At 31.2% G+C, this 17,983-nt stretch overlaps 1 protein-coding gene across 4 annotated transcripts in view; it reads left to right on the forward strand.

Annotated features, from left to right (window-relative positions):
* Positions 1-17,983, forward strand: part of LOC109542154 (chloride channel protein 2) — a 55,717-nt gene that overhangs the window by 7,276 nt on the left and 30,458 nt on the right. For 2 of the 4 annotated variants that reach the window (XM_019911255.2, XM_019911256.2), the window contains exon 2: positions 1,658-1,891. In XM_019911255.2, the coding sequence (XP_019766814.1) occupies positions 1,799-1,891 (93 nt within the window). In that variant the 5' untranslated portion in view covers positions 1,658-1,798. Of the gene's footprint in view, positions 1-1,657; positions 1,892-12,445; positions 12,767-17,983 lie in introns of those variants that run through there. The other 2 variants (XM_019911253.2, XM_019911254.2) reach the window with 2 other exon arrangements.

The raw sequence follows: 17,983 nt of genomic DNA on the forward strand, positions 1-17,983 counted from the left end.
AAGATATTTACACGCCCACAGCACCCGGCCTAAAAATTAACCAATTTAACATCGTCCGAGATAACATTCTAAATACAATCTCAACATTGGGGTTTTATCAACTGATTAGTCGAACTCACTTTAGTTGTTCAGTTGAAAACGTTTAATTATAATGAGAAGTTTAAACTGAACAAAATTATAGTGAAAATACTGTGGCAATCAAACTGAGGTATCAAGCAAAACATGATTTGAGAGATTTAAAGAATAAATAACAGTTGAGATGTTTAAAGCTGATGTGAGGGATGTTGAATTTAATTAAAAAATAAAAGGTTTGTTAATTTTTATGCTTTGTTCTATTTAATATAAAAATATATATACAGGGTGTTTCTTTATGACTGCAACACTTTTAAAGTAGTAAATTACTTTCTTTAATGGGACGTTTGGAATGGGTTAGTTCCATTTCAAATTCCTACGAAAATAATGGAATCTTAAAAGAGCTGGAAACGATTTTAGTTCTTCCTAAAAAATGAAACAGCTTGAACCTTCACTGCTTTGGAGTTAAGAAAATAAATTTTGCAGAAGTAATAGATTTCAATTACATTTTTGTCCCATAATAACCATTATTTTGAACGTTTTCTTACTGCTCAAAATGCCTGGTAAATTTAATAGTTTCCTAGGTTTTAATTAAAAGAAATATTGCTTGAACCCAAAAATAATTTAAAATTCATCGCTTCAGCAAAATTTAGGATGTTCACTGTTCTTCTAGATCTATCTATTAGATCAGTTAATATTATAAAACGAGCAGTCTGAATATCCATCTTTGGAAAAGTTCCATTAACATTTTTATTATCCTGTAGCTATATTTTAAACGCAATGCTTAAGAGAGAGATTTGTATTTCACGAATGTGTGCTTCGCCATAAAGAAAGTGAATCTGCATTATTATATTCAACAAAATATTTTATTCAAATAAATAAAAGTAAATCTCGACATGCTCTAAAATTCAATTTGCAACTTGCATTGTGCGCATAAACTGTTAATCTGTTTATTGAATTTTAAAACAGTAAAACAGATTGCTCCATTGAGATTTATATTCCAATTAAAGAAGATAAAATCCCTGTATTATTGTGTAAAAATAATTATTGCGATAAATTTTACTTGCACAAAAAATATGTCCAAAAATACATACACTCGACAATTTTCCTTTTAAGTCTGTGATAAACAGGCTCTCGACCAAATCGGTCATCTATCGTTATAATTTTATTTACAGTATTTTTTTGCTGGTTATATTGTTTTCTGTAACTGTGTGAATCTGGTTAATACGGTTGTCATAAATTAATGTGATTTATTATTATAACTCATGGGACAAATAAAACTCATATGTACTTTAAAATTATAATTATTATGTATTAAAATTATATATTATAAAATTATTATAATATTTAATTAGATTTATATAACTATAAATTTAATAAAAATATGGAGAAATCGCTAAGCAACTTTATTCAATAAATTCTAGCTTGGCAGAATGGATGGCTTAGTAGATATTCCCAAAATTAATTCATGTATTCTTTCAATAATTCGGATTCCCATACTTTTATCCCTAATTGTAGCTTAGAACAATGTATTTACTTTAACAGTTTTGATATGAATTAATATTGTCTTTTTTATTCATTTCAGAATAACTGCATCATCAGCCAGGTCAAAGTTCGAAACACAGTGTCGCGAATTTTTAAAGGAATTTTAATGACATTTTATTAGTGTTAAAAGACTGATTTTTAACGAACTACCCAGTAGTGATAGAAGCAATTTCAAACTTGGATGGCGAACAAAAATATGAATGACGTCGATGGTGTCAGTGCGCTGGAAGGAAAGAACAACGAGAAATATGGCTTGGGATACCAAAATACCTTGGTAAGAACCATTAATAAAAAATGTGGGATTTTAGTTCTATATATATACTTAAATCCCAAATATGACGGATGCGACTCAAAGGGGTTTGCCAGCGGCCAATCATAACAAATCAACTTGATTGACTACTGTTATTTACTCATTGGAAATAATCACCAAATTTATTAAAAGCAGGAAGTGACTGGAAAAATAACACAACATTCATGTACTATCACTATAACCATGAACATTTTCCGTGACCATATCGAACTAATATTGGAAACTATGTCAAATTATATATGAAAAGTGGAATATTAGTGAATATTAATCGATTATTCCTGAATACATAGTTTATGTTAATCCTTGAGACTTAAACTGTTGCCGTCATTTGGTGAATGACGATAGTTAATGCAATTTTAATAAATAATAACCATAAATATCTTTAGATAATATTTATAATTTGTGTGCGTAGAGGAAGAGCACATGTTAGCGCGTATTAAGTTTTATAACTTTATGAGGTATTAATAGAAAATCTACTCGCAGTTTAGTACTAAGCGCTATGCCATAAAACTGAACGAAATTAAGATAAAACGTTTTAACGACTATGGGGATTTAGCTAAGTATCCGAATTTAGCTGTTTTACATTTTTGAAGCACACGCTAAAAAAGCAAATTTTCAGATGTTTTAACAGTAACAACTAGCTACCAGAAATCCATTTTAATTAATTTAAAAAACAGAACCATTTTAACAATATGAAAATTTTTTTTCTTTAAACAGCTATTAATTTTTCTTTTCAATGCTTTCCATTACCGACCGACCGGAGTTCTTTATATTTGTTACATCAGGAGTAAAAGAAACGACTTTGTAATTGCCTCTAACTCGATAGGACAGAACCTTATCAGTGTAATTAGAATTCAGTGATAATCAAATTTTCATTATTTATAAGCAAATGTTATTACCATTTATTAAAAATAAGAATATTTTCATGCTTCAGCAATGCCTGTTTACTGAAAGTCTGCATTACGATTAATATTATTACAAAATCAATGGAAGAGGAAAAACATTGCGACAGTGAGCGCCAAGTTCAATGTTTAATGATAAAAAATCGAATGTACAACCGCAAATACGCATTAAAACTTCTTGCAAAATCATACTTTGCGTAATAACAACCGATTGTAAAGAAGGTTCAATAAATTCAAATGCCTATTTCCTTTGTTGCTTTACATTTATAAACCATATCGACTTTCAGATTAATTATTTTATCTGTATTTCAATTGATTTGATCATTCTACTAATTAGAAGCTAAAGCGAAATAGCAAACAAGGCGCAAGAGTAAGACAAAATTACTCAAATAACCAACTATAAAAAGAGTTTACCAAAAGACATGGCTTCAGATGGATAAACAAGACATCAACTAGCAAGATAAAAATGTGGCAATGGCCATTATGCATACATGTATGTTATCTTAAGACGATTTAATACATTTTAATAAATTTTTATTTAATTAAATTTGTAATTAAATAAATATATATGTATAGTACTAAATAAATACCTATATTGTTATATTGTTCTAGATTGTAAAACTTGACAGCATATAAATTAGAATTACAAAATATTATTATAAAAACGTATAGTGTATGTTAAAAATTATTTTCTCTTAGTAAGTAAGTAATCACGTCGCTAAAGGTGTCAATTTGGAAGAAAAAGAAACAAGTAAGTGTAAGCATTTTGAAACGCTGCAAAACAATACTTTCTGCTAGATTAAAAAAAACTGTTTTAAACGGTATACAACTGTTTATTTTAGGGAATTTTCCAAATAAAAAATTATAAGAAATGTTAGAATTTTTTAGCCGTACTATGGTCGCAAAAAACTTTTGGGAAATGTCGTTTATTTGACTTATTATTTAATGTTCCTTTTTTTGACTAAATAAAAAATTTGAAAATGCATTGATATATTGTTTGGTTTCAAAAAACTAACCATTTATTACACTTTCTTTATTTATTACCAACAAAACAACATTTTACAAACAGAGAGGTACATTTTCAGTTTTCCTAAGAGAGAACGTGATAAAAAATGAAATAAAACTGTAGTCTGTTGAATTTTAAATTGATTACAAGGTATTTAAATATCAAACTCTGAAATGTGAAAAATACAGGGTTTCCAACCAGGGAAGCTAGTTTCGGTTTTGAAGCATAACAAAATGTGCTAATTTGTTTTTACAGACCAATCCGCCTTAAAACTTGAATATGTTTACATTTAGAATATTGTGAGTTTCCACAATGGACAGTTGCATCGGTAACAGACGAACTGATTACTAATTGAGCTGCAAAAATTATCAAAGGTTTGCTTATTTCAACTTTAGATATTATAAATAATTAAAATATTATAAATACCGCCAGGTATTAAACAGTTTTTTACATATAACTAGATTCTTTTCATTAACATGCATTAAAAATAATTGTTGTAACTCAGTTACCAATTTGGTTTGGTAAAAGAAGCAAAAGCAGCTAATTTGATTTGAAATTAAATATTTTCTTGGGATAAGTGCAAAAGCTTTGTTCATTTACTCAAGTACATCTTTTATTTATATCGCGGAAAGTATTACCAAGGAAAATCTGTTTACATTTTCTAAATTTACATTTGCCTAATAACCGTCTGAAATGATTGTATTTATGTAGAAAATTATATTAAGTAGCTGTAATGTCTGTATAAAATATAGGCAATTTAGAAAGGTAATTTTTCAATTGTATACAATGGAAACAATTTTGTGACCCAGAAAAATGTACTGAAACTAATTTAACTTTCAAAGTGTTCACACATTCGTCTGCTTCTTAGGGTACTACTTCCGTGTGATTAGTTAATCAATTTATAATAAGAGTTTCATCTATTTAAACAGGTTGATTGAATTTGAAGTAGAAAGAAGTTAAATAATGCAATACTACACTCACTAATTTGAGTTTGTTGTTGGTTAATATGCACAATTTTAGAGTATTAGGTATCAGTTTTCTAATTACCATTTTTTTTATTGTGTATTAATCAGTATTTTTTACTTTGTGACAAAGCGACAATCAGCATCAGATTTGCTTGAGATCTCTATTGGTTTGTTTGTATTTACTATATTTGCTTGTGCGACAGGTTGGATTCGTTAAACTTTGCCCTGTTAGTCTAACTCCGACGCCTTGTTACGTTCTAATTATAACATAAGCTAAACCAAGTTTAAAAATCTAAATGATTTTGACTAATTTTGATCTTACAACTGTTACGCGTTCGGGACGGGCTTAAAATTCCTTAATAGACATTTCTTCCAACTGTAAAACTTGCTAATAAACTCACTTAATAGGAGAAGTTCTAATGCGAGTTCACACCCAGGTTCAGGCTATATACATTTTGGTGCCAAACGCGCTAACAGATTGAATTAATATTGATTAAATACATGATCTGAAATTTCACATGTAATGAAATACGTGAATTAACAAGCTTGGAATAAAGTGTAAATAATCACCTGATTTTGCGGTTGATATTCCCTGATTTACACCGGTGGATGCAAATCGAAGCTGTTGTTATTTAAAATTCTTCTTGACCCTGGCTTCTAATGAGAATCTACTAGTGACTTAACGGGCGATCGAATATCAGCACTCTATGCATCAGACATACATTAACATTGATTTATTCAAACCGTGATGTAAGTGAAGCAAACAAACGGTTCGGAGCATCAATCGAATTTTAGGAAATCAACCGGGTTTTCCAAAATCGTGTAAACCAGTTGAACATTTTTTCAATAATTTTAATTGTGTTTGTGTCCTAGTCTCCGGTTTTTCAAAATAGTTGATAATAAAGAAATTAATGAAATGGATGGAAATGCAAACTGGAAAGAAATTCCACTTTGGATTTCAGAAACTGCTTGTTGCTGCAAAAATGTATCATAAACTGTTTCTTTCTACTAAGGCTTCTTTCGTAACACCAATTCTTTAAAAGTTTAAAAATCAAAAACGCAAAGTTTTGTGGGGCTGTCGAAGTCTACGAATATATTTCTCGCAAACGATTTAAAAATTCTTAAAAATATTTGGAATCTTTTGAATGCAGCGTCTCAAGGGCTTCTCTCAAAGCTGATCTTTATTAGCCATGTTTAGGCAAAAGAGATTTAGATGATATTTAAAAAACTAGAAAAGTTTCGAACATTTTCTAAAATTTTGAAAAACGATGTTGCAAAATTTATAATTTTTATACAGAATGCCAAATAGGTTCTATTTTGTTGGATAAAATTCTTTCAAGTGGTGCCTGTTGTAAAGTTTCTCAAGATATCCTGAACATATTCTAAAAAGCCTATTTCTTTTATTTCTTCCATACTTAAAATTTTACCATTTGATGGTTATATAGATAATACATTTTGAAGAAAGTTTTGCAAAAATGTTCAGGTTTTGATTGCAAATTACCTGGTCGACTCGAGCCGCTGGCGCTACTTTTCATTACAAAGACATGCGCTGGGTGTGACGGAAAACCATTATAATAAACAAAATTCTGCAAAATCTAATCAAATGCAATAAGAGGTTTCTTAACGGGTAGTAGAATTTTTATAAACGAATGTCGGGAATGATGAGGCTTTTTATCAAATKGAACCAAAGGAGTTTAAAAACTTTTAAGGATAACATTTGCAACTGTAAAGTTATTAGTTTTATACAATGATTGTGTTTGCAACTTATAATTATCAACATGAGCCTATTAGAATTTACCACAAASTAAAAGAATAATTAAGTTGAGATTATTATAAGAAGTAACAAAAAAAAWRAACAAACAAGGGATTCCAAAATATTCGACATTGAACTATTTTTTAAATTATTTCATAATTTAAGTTAGTACATAATAATGAATGTTTAAGTTTCCATCGAAGTCCGAGCGATCTTTTTATGGAATAATCCAATTATCCATCACAATAGGTTGCCAGCTGAGGCAGATTTTAGTTATGTAAATCAATTATCTGTTCGACCAATAATGATTTTTACAAAAAACTCTCAAACTCTATTAATTAATAAACACTTCAGTTTTCTCACGTTTGATTTATTTAGTTGAATTAATGATAAAGTAGAAATTAAATCAACTATATTTTTGCTTTTAATCACTTGCATAACTGTTGCAATCATGACTGTCATACATATTTGATCATAGATTTGCTGCATTCAGCTATAGTCTTTGTATATAATTAAAAAAGCTAATAACTGTAATGCGCGTAACAACTGTAATGTTGCGTAAGAAATGAAAGAATATAACATACCGAAAAGAGAACGGCAAGTTCAATGATAAAGAAAAAACAAGTTTAAGACCGCCGACACGCTTTTAAACTTCTTGCAAAATCGAACTCGGCAATTGAAAATCCTCGTATATGCCTTCGGAGAGAAGCAATAATTAATTCACGTTCACACGCTAATGTTGTAATTGAACAAATAAGAGAAAAGAATTAAAGTGTTTGGATCTTTAGAGAAATTGATACATTATCAGGAATGCAAATGTTGCAATACAACAGGGCAATTAATTTACTTTATATTTCAATCCACATATTTAACTAATTATTTGAAGCAACAACAGTTCGGTTGAGCGGAAAGGCAGTAGAAATTTGGATTTGCAAGAAAAATATTAATGTGGAAAGGTCCATTTATGTGAAACAAATTTTAGAGATTCGTAGTTGTTGAAGCAAAATTAGAGAGAACTGCAACATTTTGGAAAAGCCAGAGACGTTGAGCCGTAAAATTAACTTACCAAAATATAAAGACTGAATCTAAGTGAAATTTTTATTAACAGAAACAAACTGTGTTTATTGTGATTTCTTGCCTTTGGCTAATAGGGGATGTTCCGATGAGCAATCAAGTTAAATATGACTTTGTATCTTCTTATTCCCGAATTGCTTCTGCTTGTTTGGACAATGTCACTGCTTAGTTAATTGCCAAGACATTCGAGGTAATAGAAGTTATTTAATGTTACTGTAGAAACTACCTTCGCAAACCAGGGCAAATGTCCTCGAAAAAGCATAAATTGATCTCACATACTGGCAATTTTTAATAATTATTATTTGGGCATTTTCAAGCGAGGACCATCGTCGACATTATTGATCACTCCAAATTTCACAATGATGGAGAACTCAGACCGTCTGACGGACCGTGTAAAGGTCGGATCCTCCCTCTTTCGAGGTAATTTTGAGAGATGCTCAAAAACCTTCCTGAAACTACATAGTGTTTAAAAGAAAAAAACGCTTCTTAGCACTTTTTCAAAAAGCCAATAATTTCGTAGTTATTTCAAATTTCCCATACATGTGCACGACCAAATCGTTCGACTTTTCTAATAAACTTTAGCATTTACTCTGCCCTTGTTCCAACTTTGTAACTTTTTACGGAGGATTTTTGGATTCGAAAGGAAACATTTGATTTGTGTTAGAGCCTAAAATATTCCCTCAAAATCTCGTACGGTCAAGTAATAAAGCTAATTGAGTCAGTCGCTCGATTTGGTGATGGCATACCTATAGATAGGTATATAGGAAATCTTACATCACTTTAAAAGTATTTACCCTTTCAAAAAGCTTGAAGGCGTACTATTTTACTGAAATACTATGTAGTTCCATAAAAAAACAATATTTCCTCAACGTTCCTTATGAAAATATTCAACTTTTTTTGAAGTTTGAGTTTTTGAACATCTCTGGTATCTCTTTCAACAATTTTTTCCAAACTATCTCGATGTGTGTTACCCTGTAAGGCGTACCAAGTTCCATTATTTTATTTAAATATTTGTTGAGAGAGTACAGTTTTAAGAGCCGATTCCTCCACTATTTAACACTTTTGGACCACATGTTTTTGGGAGTAGAATATGCTCTTTAGATCTCGCAGATTCAAATTGGGTCACCCAGTATAGAGTTAAAAATATAATTGAGCTTGAAAAAATATTACAAAACATATATCGTAAAAGAGCATATTAACTAATTGCTTCTAGATTAGTTAATGTAAGTAATGTTGAATTATTTGATACTCTTCCCTTTGCCATATTGGTTGGATAAATTCAGGGGCACAGAAATAAAAGATATAGAATTTGATGTGTTGGCACAGAAACATTAGAAAAATTATTTAAAACGTAAAAAAAGCAAAACTATTTTTTTAAATTGGATCCGTAAAGAATATGATTTATAATTAGTACTAATATTGCACATTAAACGAACGGCGACAGCAACCTGACCCCAGATGGCCTAAACGATTATTTTGCAAATGTCCTTAATGAACTTTAAAATAAAAAATATTTTACATCCTTAAATGACATAAATAGACCTTGCAAAACAGCATTGAGTCATATTGGAAAATATACACATTTAACTATTCAATGCATTTTAATGTCGGTATCTTCATTTCTGAACCATGTTATCAAACCCACTATTATTTTGAAACCATTTCAATGATAGTTAATTATTAATAATTAATATTATATTTTATTACAATAAAGTTAATTGTAATTACATATGCTAGATAAATACGCCAGCACGTAGTAGGAAGCAGCAAAGTAGCAAAGAAAGACTTCTATGGTTTAGAAAAAATTTTTTGAGCTACCAACATCTGAAGATGAAGAATTACTTGATTTTATAATTGGTTTCGTTTCTAACAAACTAGTGTAAATTATCAAATAACAATAATAATAATATGTAATAATAATATATATAACGGAACAATAATAATAATATTATACAATAATGCACAGTTTGGGTCTAGTTATTCGCTATCCTCTATGTATATCAACACTCTAAATTAACTAATTTGGAATCACCCTGTATATATAAAGTGTTATTCTATAAATTAATAAAACGTTATGCTTTTTTAAGTGCTATTATATAAATTGAAGTTAATAACTTAAAACAAATGAGAGGTAGAAATCTGTATTGTCTGGATAAATATTTAAATACCAACTTTTAGTTCTTCTATCTGTGCCAGCAAGTGATCTTGAACTTAAAAATGTAAAACTATATTTTCAACTTAATGAAAATTATTAAGTACGCACTTGACTTAATCTGTAAATCTGCTAATTTGGGTCAAAAAATGTATTGCGAATTTAGACGCTATTTATTAGATATACTATGAACTTAAATGGCGGTTTATTTCTTCCTTGATATTGCGGATTTTCCATTGAAATCGCTGGAGAGTTCTCAAGTTGGAGTGACTAGGAAAGGCCTCAAATTTGTAGACTTATTCCATGTCCATATTGGCTTTAATATATTTTTGTTATTTATGTTAATAGTATATGTTTGTTTTGGAAAAGTTGAAAAACTAGATGTCCCAAGAACATAATATCTTATTTCTGAGAAACGAATTGCCAATTTAGAGGTACATGCAGATATGTTGGCTTTTCTGGCCAACAAGGATCTAGAAAGCCATTTTGTCAAATGTATGTCTATTCGTAAGATGTGGCTTGAGTTGTTTAAATCGTCGTCTGATACTAAGAAGGTTGCATCTTCAGCATTTATGCTAATCAATGTTTGTACAATATGGGTCGTTGAACATTGTGGTACTAGAGACTGAATATTAAAAAAATGTGATTGAGATTTTCCTACTTTAATTCTAAAAGTGTGGTTGTTTTATATGATGATTATGTGATGCCAGTGACTTTTTAAAGATATTTCTTATTTTAACAGCAAACCAAGCCCGAGCTTGTCAAATGCCTGATTTATGTACAACATAGAAAAGTATAGTTTTCTCGTTTATAGCGCTTCTAGCCTGTTTGCCTTTCAATGCGTTTGTTAGAGTGTGACATTGTGTAGATGATGGAAACTAAACTGGCACTCTGGTAATAGAGAGCTGTTGAAAATAAATCTATTTATCCTTTTAAGCAGACAGTTTTGAAAAAAATGAAGGAAATTGCAAACAAGTTGTAGGTATGGAGCAAGATGATAATTCAGTTGGTTTTATAACATGATTATTCCAACAAACTTTCAATCAGCTTAACCGGCTGTAAAATAACTGATATCTTTGGCCATTGGAAAGATAACAATTAACAACGTGTTTATTCCTTTATGCGAAATTTTATTTACTGCCGAACTGGTTAAAATATTCCTACTAAATGGTCGCCAATTTAGCCGTTGATTGTTCACTTCTAGCTCAGCCAGTTGGGTATATTGAGGGCTTTATAAATTTGTGGCTTTTTGAACATTTCTGTAGAACAACCAGATGTTACAGAAAAATAAAGAGGAAAAAAGGATAACTGACGCTCAATTTATTGCTGATAAAGCAACAGATCGTTTTATCTTCCCATTTCTATAACTAAACTGAAAATTATTGTAGGGAAATTCCTGAACCCAAATCTTGGAATAATGCCTATAATTTGACTGAGTGATGGTTTTATTGTGCCATTGCCAGACAAACGAAATATTTGGCACTGAACTGTTAAGTTGACAAACAATCTTAATGCTACATTACACCTCTACAAACTCTTAACAGTATTATTCGGGGCATTTTACTAAAATCTGTTGGGCAATTTAAATATTTGATGACTGTTTGACCCAATTTCCCAAATAAATCTGGTCTTCAGAAATAAGTTCTCATTTTTAGATTATATTATTAGACCCATAAAGTTATAAGTGAATAAAAGAAGGACAACTGACAATGTGCACACCTCATAGTATCAGGCGAGTTTGCTGAACTTTATAAAGCACGGATTTATCATCTTTACCTATTACGATTGTCATAAACAAATAACGCAAATATATACGATAAACATTATTGACCCATATAGCTCAAGTGTTTCGCGACAATTAACTGGAGTGAAATATTTGAACAATTCTACAAAACTTTTAAGAAATCCTCTATAGTTTTTATGAAACTACACAAGGTTAATTCAATTGTGAACCCATTTATATACGTTACTGTAACGAAGGTTGACTCGCCTTTTAATAAGAAAATTAGCCAATTTATTATTATCTTGGTTGCAACAATTTGCTTCTTCCTTTAGTTTTGCATGTCTTCCGTAGGATTTCGCATGTGAGCGTTTCGTGAACGCGAATTTAATAAAATAAAAACCGTTGAACTGAGTTAGTGTGTTGTGGGAAATTGAACCAGAACGGGAGAGATTTAAATAGTGAAAAATATTAATAATGTGACTGGTTGCAAAACGTAAAAAAAATTATTTACATATGTAGACCTCACGTTTAACACATATACACACTAATTTTAATTTCAACTATATCCTGCATTGGCCATGCATCATTAATCTAGCAACAACAAAAACTCAGAATTATCATTAGCGGCTATTAAAAAGCAATTTTTGTTTCGAACAACAACCATGTAATTTTTAAATAATTTGAAAAGCTGGTTAGTGATTTTCTAAATTGTACATGGTGCCATTTTTTACGATAATCAAATAATAGGCCGAAGGTAATAAGCAAAATTTTTCTCAGACATTTTTTGTAAGTTAAGACTTATCTCGAATATTTTGATTTGTACATGGCAACTACCTCAATACACTTTAAATGTCACAAAATTCCTAAGTAAATGAGAGTACCTATTTATACTTTTACAAAAACTTTTGCAAAACATTTACACCAAATCAGCTTTTGAAGCTTGAAAATTGTTAGATAATTTGTCTGAAGTAACTTCTATATGTATTTAATCATTCTAATCTTGTGCCAAATAATTACTCGTTACTATTATGGATTATATCGCTTTAAGCACATTCGTTTGAAATTATTTCCTACGTTGAGGAAACGCTACCAGTCATAGCTTCCGATCATGGAAAACTCAATTCACGGTATTGTGGATGAACATGAAAATGCAACAACCGATCAGGATTGGGATGATTTTGAAAGATTTCTTCAAAAAAAGAAGGAGGAAAATCATGAATTTTACCCGTTTCCGGCTCCAGAAGAAGAATATCAGTCAACGCTAGTAAGATATTTTTTTATTAAATTTCCAATAAAAACGTTCACTTGTATAGTTTCAATTTTACCTGTAAAAATGTAGTTTTTAATTTATAGGCTTGTAGCGAAAAAATGCCATTGTTTCGAAGAATCGTATTGGTGTCAAAACCTTTTAACAGTTTTGCATTGGCAATTTCTTTAGGTTTATCATCAAGATAGTATTCTTTAGAGCTATTAGTTTTCGTAAATGAACGTAAAGTGAAAGATGTATGCTATAGAAACGTGTATCAACAAATGTATTTAGAATTGTACATCTTAACAATACATAATGTTATTGAATTTATGTAATGTACATGGTTTGAATGAATTATTGCAATGTAACAGACAATAGACGCTTTCGTAAAATGTGTAGACATTTTCCGATCGTGTTTATGTTGGACGGCCGCATGTTTCTTGAATATACCGCGAACTTTTATATCCTACGATGACTAATAGATATGTAATATGTGCTATATCTAATTTTTTATTTTATTTATTGATAGTTTTGCTTACAGTGAAATCATAATAAATTTTAGAAAATGTTTAAGAATCATTGTGTCGAACATTAAACTAAAAAGAAGATAGAACGCCGTTGATGATAATCGAGTACGTCTACTTGTCGAATATGAACATCTAATAGAACACAACTAAACAATAAACGTGAAACCGTGCTTTAAAAAATCTCAATTAATACCGAGAATATTCGAAGACATCCTAAATGTAATCCCGCACGTTTGTATCCAGCAGATGAACTGTGTGGACTCTTGTAAAGCGTTTGCAAAATATTGTTACTTAAAATACTTACAGATTTTTTAAATCCTTGAATGTCGCACTGATTTTATTTTTAATTAATTCTTGTTTTATCCTTATAAAGTTTTTGAAAATAAAATAGCTATAATATCGTGTTGACGCCCTTAAAGTTTTCAATGATGGTAGATAGTAGATTCAGGAAGCCGTATAAGTTTTGTTTGTCTTTAAAAAATATCTTGCAAGTAAGCCTGTAAAATGAAACATTGAATTCTAGACATGATAATATAATCTGCGAAGTAGAAGATTAAAATGTGATTGTCTGATAACAACTTTTAATATAAACTCTGAAAAATATTTCGAAATTCTAGTGAATTATAGGCTTTCATAAATATTTACAAATTGTTTCGATTAGCGCAATTCAAGCGACTTGCTTGTTCAGGGTACAAATGCTAGAACCTCAATTTTGATACCTGTATCCCTAGACTTCAGTCTTCGGTAATTTGAGTGACAGCCAAATAAGCATTAGGTATCTTGCCTTTAAGATTATGCAACACTGAACATAATTTAAATATTATAATATTAACTGAATGTGTACAACCGCAACAATATTATAAAGAAAGCGTCTTGTGATTGGTTAAAAAAAACTAATGAGATATGTAAACTGATAAAAGAGTTATATCATTATTGCATCTACAGGGTGTTCCTTAAGAAAATGATCAAAAAGATGAAAGAAGTAAAATAATCAATAAATCCGAAATCAATTGCTTCAAGTAGATTTTCTTCTTGTAATTCAACGATTTTAACAGTATAACCTACTGTTCTAAGCATCTGTATTGCAAGGACACCCAATACAATTGTTTTTCTGTAAACATTAATCTGAAAACCATTATCTGAATGCAAGCAAGTTTAATTGTTTCTACAACTTAAAAACGCGAATATTCAAAAACAAAAAGCAGCAAAGTAGTAGCTAATGAAAAGAGAATTGAATGCCCTTCAAAACGATGTGCCACTTGACCCCCCTTCCCATTCAAGATTCTAAAGGTGACATCTACCCGTCCTATGGGGTTGAAACAAAGAAGCTTAAAATATTAATTTAAAGTGCCCCTCTTAGAAATAAAATTGACGGCTCTGTCCGATTTTTAATATTTTCAACTGCAAGAAAGATATTAAGAGTGGGAAGTTTTCAAATTGACACCCCGTATATTTATTTTCATTTTCCCGTTGCTTCCGATTGCTGCTCTCATGAATTCCAATTTTTCCCAATAAATATTGATAATAAGTTGAATATCCGTGCTATTTTGGACTATCTCTGTGAGAATGTTCCTGAGTTCATCGAGATAACATCAATCAAACGCTTTCTAATCGTCTATAGAGCAAACCTCGAATGAGATGTTGCAGCTCTCAGCACATTTTATCGTAAATAATTGGGAAGAAGACTTTTGGAACCGGATTTTCCAATGATTTTGTCCTACCTGTGGTTCAATTCAGCGACAAATAATTTTATGTGCGAAAATGTATTAAAATTTGTTTCGATGTATGTGGAACTTCGGATCCGATTAGAAGTTTCAGGATTTCAAATGATATTTGTAAATTATATATATAACGTTTTACAACGTTTGATCGTTTGCAAAGCTAAGCGATTTTGACAGGAAAGCAGAAGTGAAAGATATGACCACATTGGCTAAATATAACAAAATATTCTGCCTAAAATTTTCTGATTGATTTTTTAATGCATTTCATACTGATATATTTAAATCAGTAACCAAAAGTGCAGATATTGGCATAAAACGGGGCCGCACGAGTTTGTTGAAGGACATACCCGTGTCTTGGACAGACTGATAATTATCATGCAAATAGAAATGCTAATACTCCATTGTGACGATCGTGACTGATTTGCATCAGCAAGTGGCACAGCACACACGTCCGTAAATTAAGAAAATCAATATTTAGCCTGTCGATAAAATCATTAGTAAAACATACACGTTACAGAATCTAGAATCATATCAAATATTGAAAATTGCAACATTTTCCAGGAAACATAAAAAATATATATAATGTTACACAAAAAAATTGGATAACCGAATTAGTGTTATTGTTGTTCGCATAATTGTTATATTATGTTATTGTGTTACCCAAACACTTTGAACAGGATTTCAGAAAAAAATTGCTAATAATAAAAAAACTTATTACTGAAAGTTGTGAAAAAAAATACTCAGAACTCAAAGATCTAACAAATGGTTGGATCATTTTTCCATCCAGACAACTGAAATGATAAAGATTTTTGCACTGGTCAGCGAGATTCCATGGTTTCCTTCCAATGCATTACTTTCTATTGGCTCATGTGTAATATGTTGTCTAAAATAATTAGACAAAATGTTTTTGGTATATCTACAATAGAAGATGATCCTCAACTTATTTTCGAAGTTTTCGCTAGGCTATAACTTGTTCAACCAGTATTTTTCAGAATAACATGCATAATGTGCGATTGTCAAAACATGTTTTAAATAGTTAAACTCTTGCAATACGTGTTATGACAGCTAAGACCTAAGAACCTGCTGTGACTGCTGAGAAGGCTTTTGAAAAATAAACGGCTTTCAAGTCCTCCTGCTTCTTCTTCTTCGTCTGGTGCCGTATGGAATCCGTACGTGTTCACTGGACATAAAGTTTGCCTTCTTCGGCTCTTTTAAATATGGTTGAGGCATCTGTGATGTTACACCGATCCCGAATGTTGCGAAGCCATGAATGTTGCTTTCGTCCCGGTCCTTTCGATTTTACCCATAAGTATACTTTTAGTAAGAGGTACGATGTTTTCCCTTGTTTCACAATATCTAACTGTAATTGTTGTCGGTGGGTGTTTACTCTTTATAAAACCTCTTCATTTGATATATGGTTTACCCAGGAAATTTTAGGTCTTCTCAGTATCCACATTTCTCGATTCTGTTAAGGAATTTGATCTTTAATGACCAAGTTTCTGCTCCGTATAGTAAGATTGGCCATATATAACATTTAGCCACTCGCAGGCGGAGACTTATGGAAATGTCGAAATCATATGTCGAACTCCTCTTTGCTTCGGCACGATCTTATGAACACAATAGCAATGAGACAGATACGGGACCCCCAATTATGAAATCCGAATCTGAAAAGCTATTCTATCTCTTAAGAACGACAAAGCTCCAGGAACCTTCAAATGGAAATACTAAAACTTATGTGTGAAACTGATAATGAATTTCTCGAGATCCTCACAAGTCTATTTAATAATATCTATAATAGAGACGAAATACCCAAAAAGTGGATTCAATCAACCTTCACCACAGTTCCGAAAAAACAAAAGTCAAAAACCTGTGATCAACACCGTAATCAACAACTCATCAGCGTAATCAATCATATCACAAAAGTCTTCACAAAAATAATCCACAAGAGAATATACAATAAATGTGAAGACAATATCAGTGATTTGGATTTCGGAGTGCCCTTGGGACAAGTGAAGCTATCTTTCGTCTACAAGTTCTTATCCAACCATGTAGAGATATCAATAAAGAAGTATATCTTTGCTTTATCCACTTTCCCAAAGCTTTTGACAACGTAGACCATGAGCTATTACTAAAAATCCTCGAAAATACCGGCATCGATAATAAAGATATCTGATATAGCAAATATGTATTGGGGACAAACCGCTAAGATAAAGCTGAACAACCGGTATTCTGATAACATAGAAATAAAAAAGGGAGTAAGGCAGGGCTGCATCCTCTCACCGCTGCTATTCAATATACAATGGGAAAACATATTTGGAAAAGCGTTGGAAGAGGCATCAAAGTATACTGTTTTTTTTGTCTCCGATAAACGGAGAGTGGATTAACAATCTGCGGTATGCTGATGATACAGTCATACTAGCCAACAACATAGACGAGCTGCAGCGCGTCATGGAAAGAATACCGAAAGTGCGTGAAGATCACGGTCTTAGCTTAAATATATCAAAAACAAAGTGCATGGTAATAAACAAAAGTCAGACACAATGAGCACATTGCAATAAACGACCAGACGATCGAATGTGTGGAGTCATACGTTCTTACTTGTACTTACATACGTTCGGTACTAAGTACCTTGGAACGCTGATCAATGCAAGATGGGACCAGGCCACCGAAATCCGATCAAGGATTGAAAGTGCTCGAGCATCGTTCAATAACATTTTCAGCTAAGTTTACATACTTCTTACTGCTACTTATTCTACGGATCCTTAATGCTAACATCGTTAGAGTGTCTAACACTATGTAACTTAAGATATATCATCATATGACTTAATCTAAATTAACCTAACAAAACCTAATCTAAACCTAAACCTAACAGCCTCTCTTGCTTCCTATAACTAACTTAAAGCTGGCCCATGGTCCTGGATGTCGTGCAGGAACTGGTCATCGCATGTGGTCCACGTCTTCTTCTTAGACTGTGTCCGCAGGGA

Source organism: Dendroctonus ponderosae, unplaced genomic scaffold (assembly GCF_020466585.1).
Source record: "Dendroctonus ponderosae isolate FM_Combo_2020 unplaced genomic scaffold, Dpon_F_20191213v2 Dpon_F_20191213_4, whole genome shotgun sequence".
In the NCBI taxonomy this organism is placed as follows: Eukaryota; Metazoa; Arthropoda; class Insecta; order Coleoptera; family Curculionidae; genus Dendroctonus; species Dendroctonus ponderosae.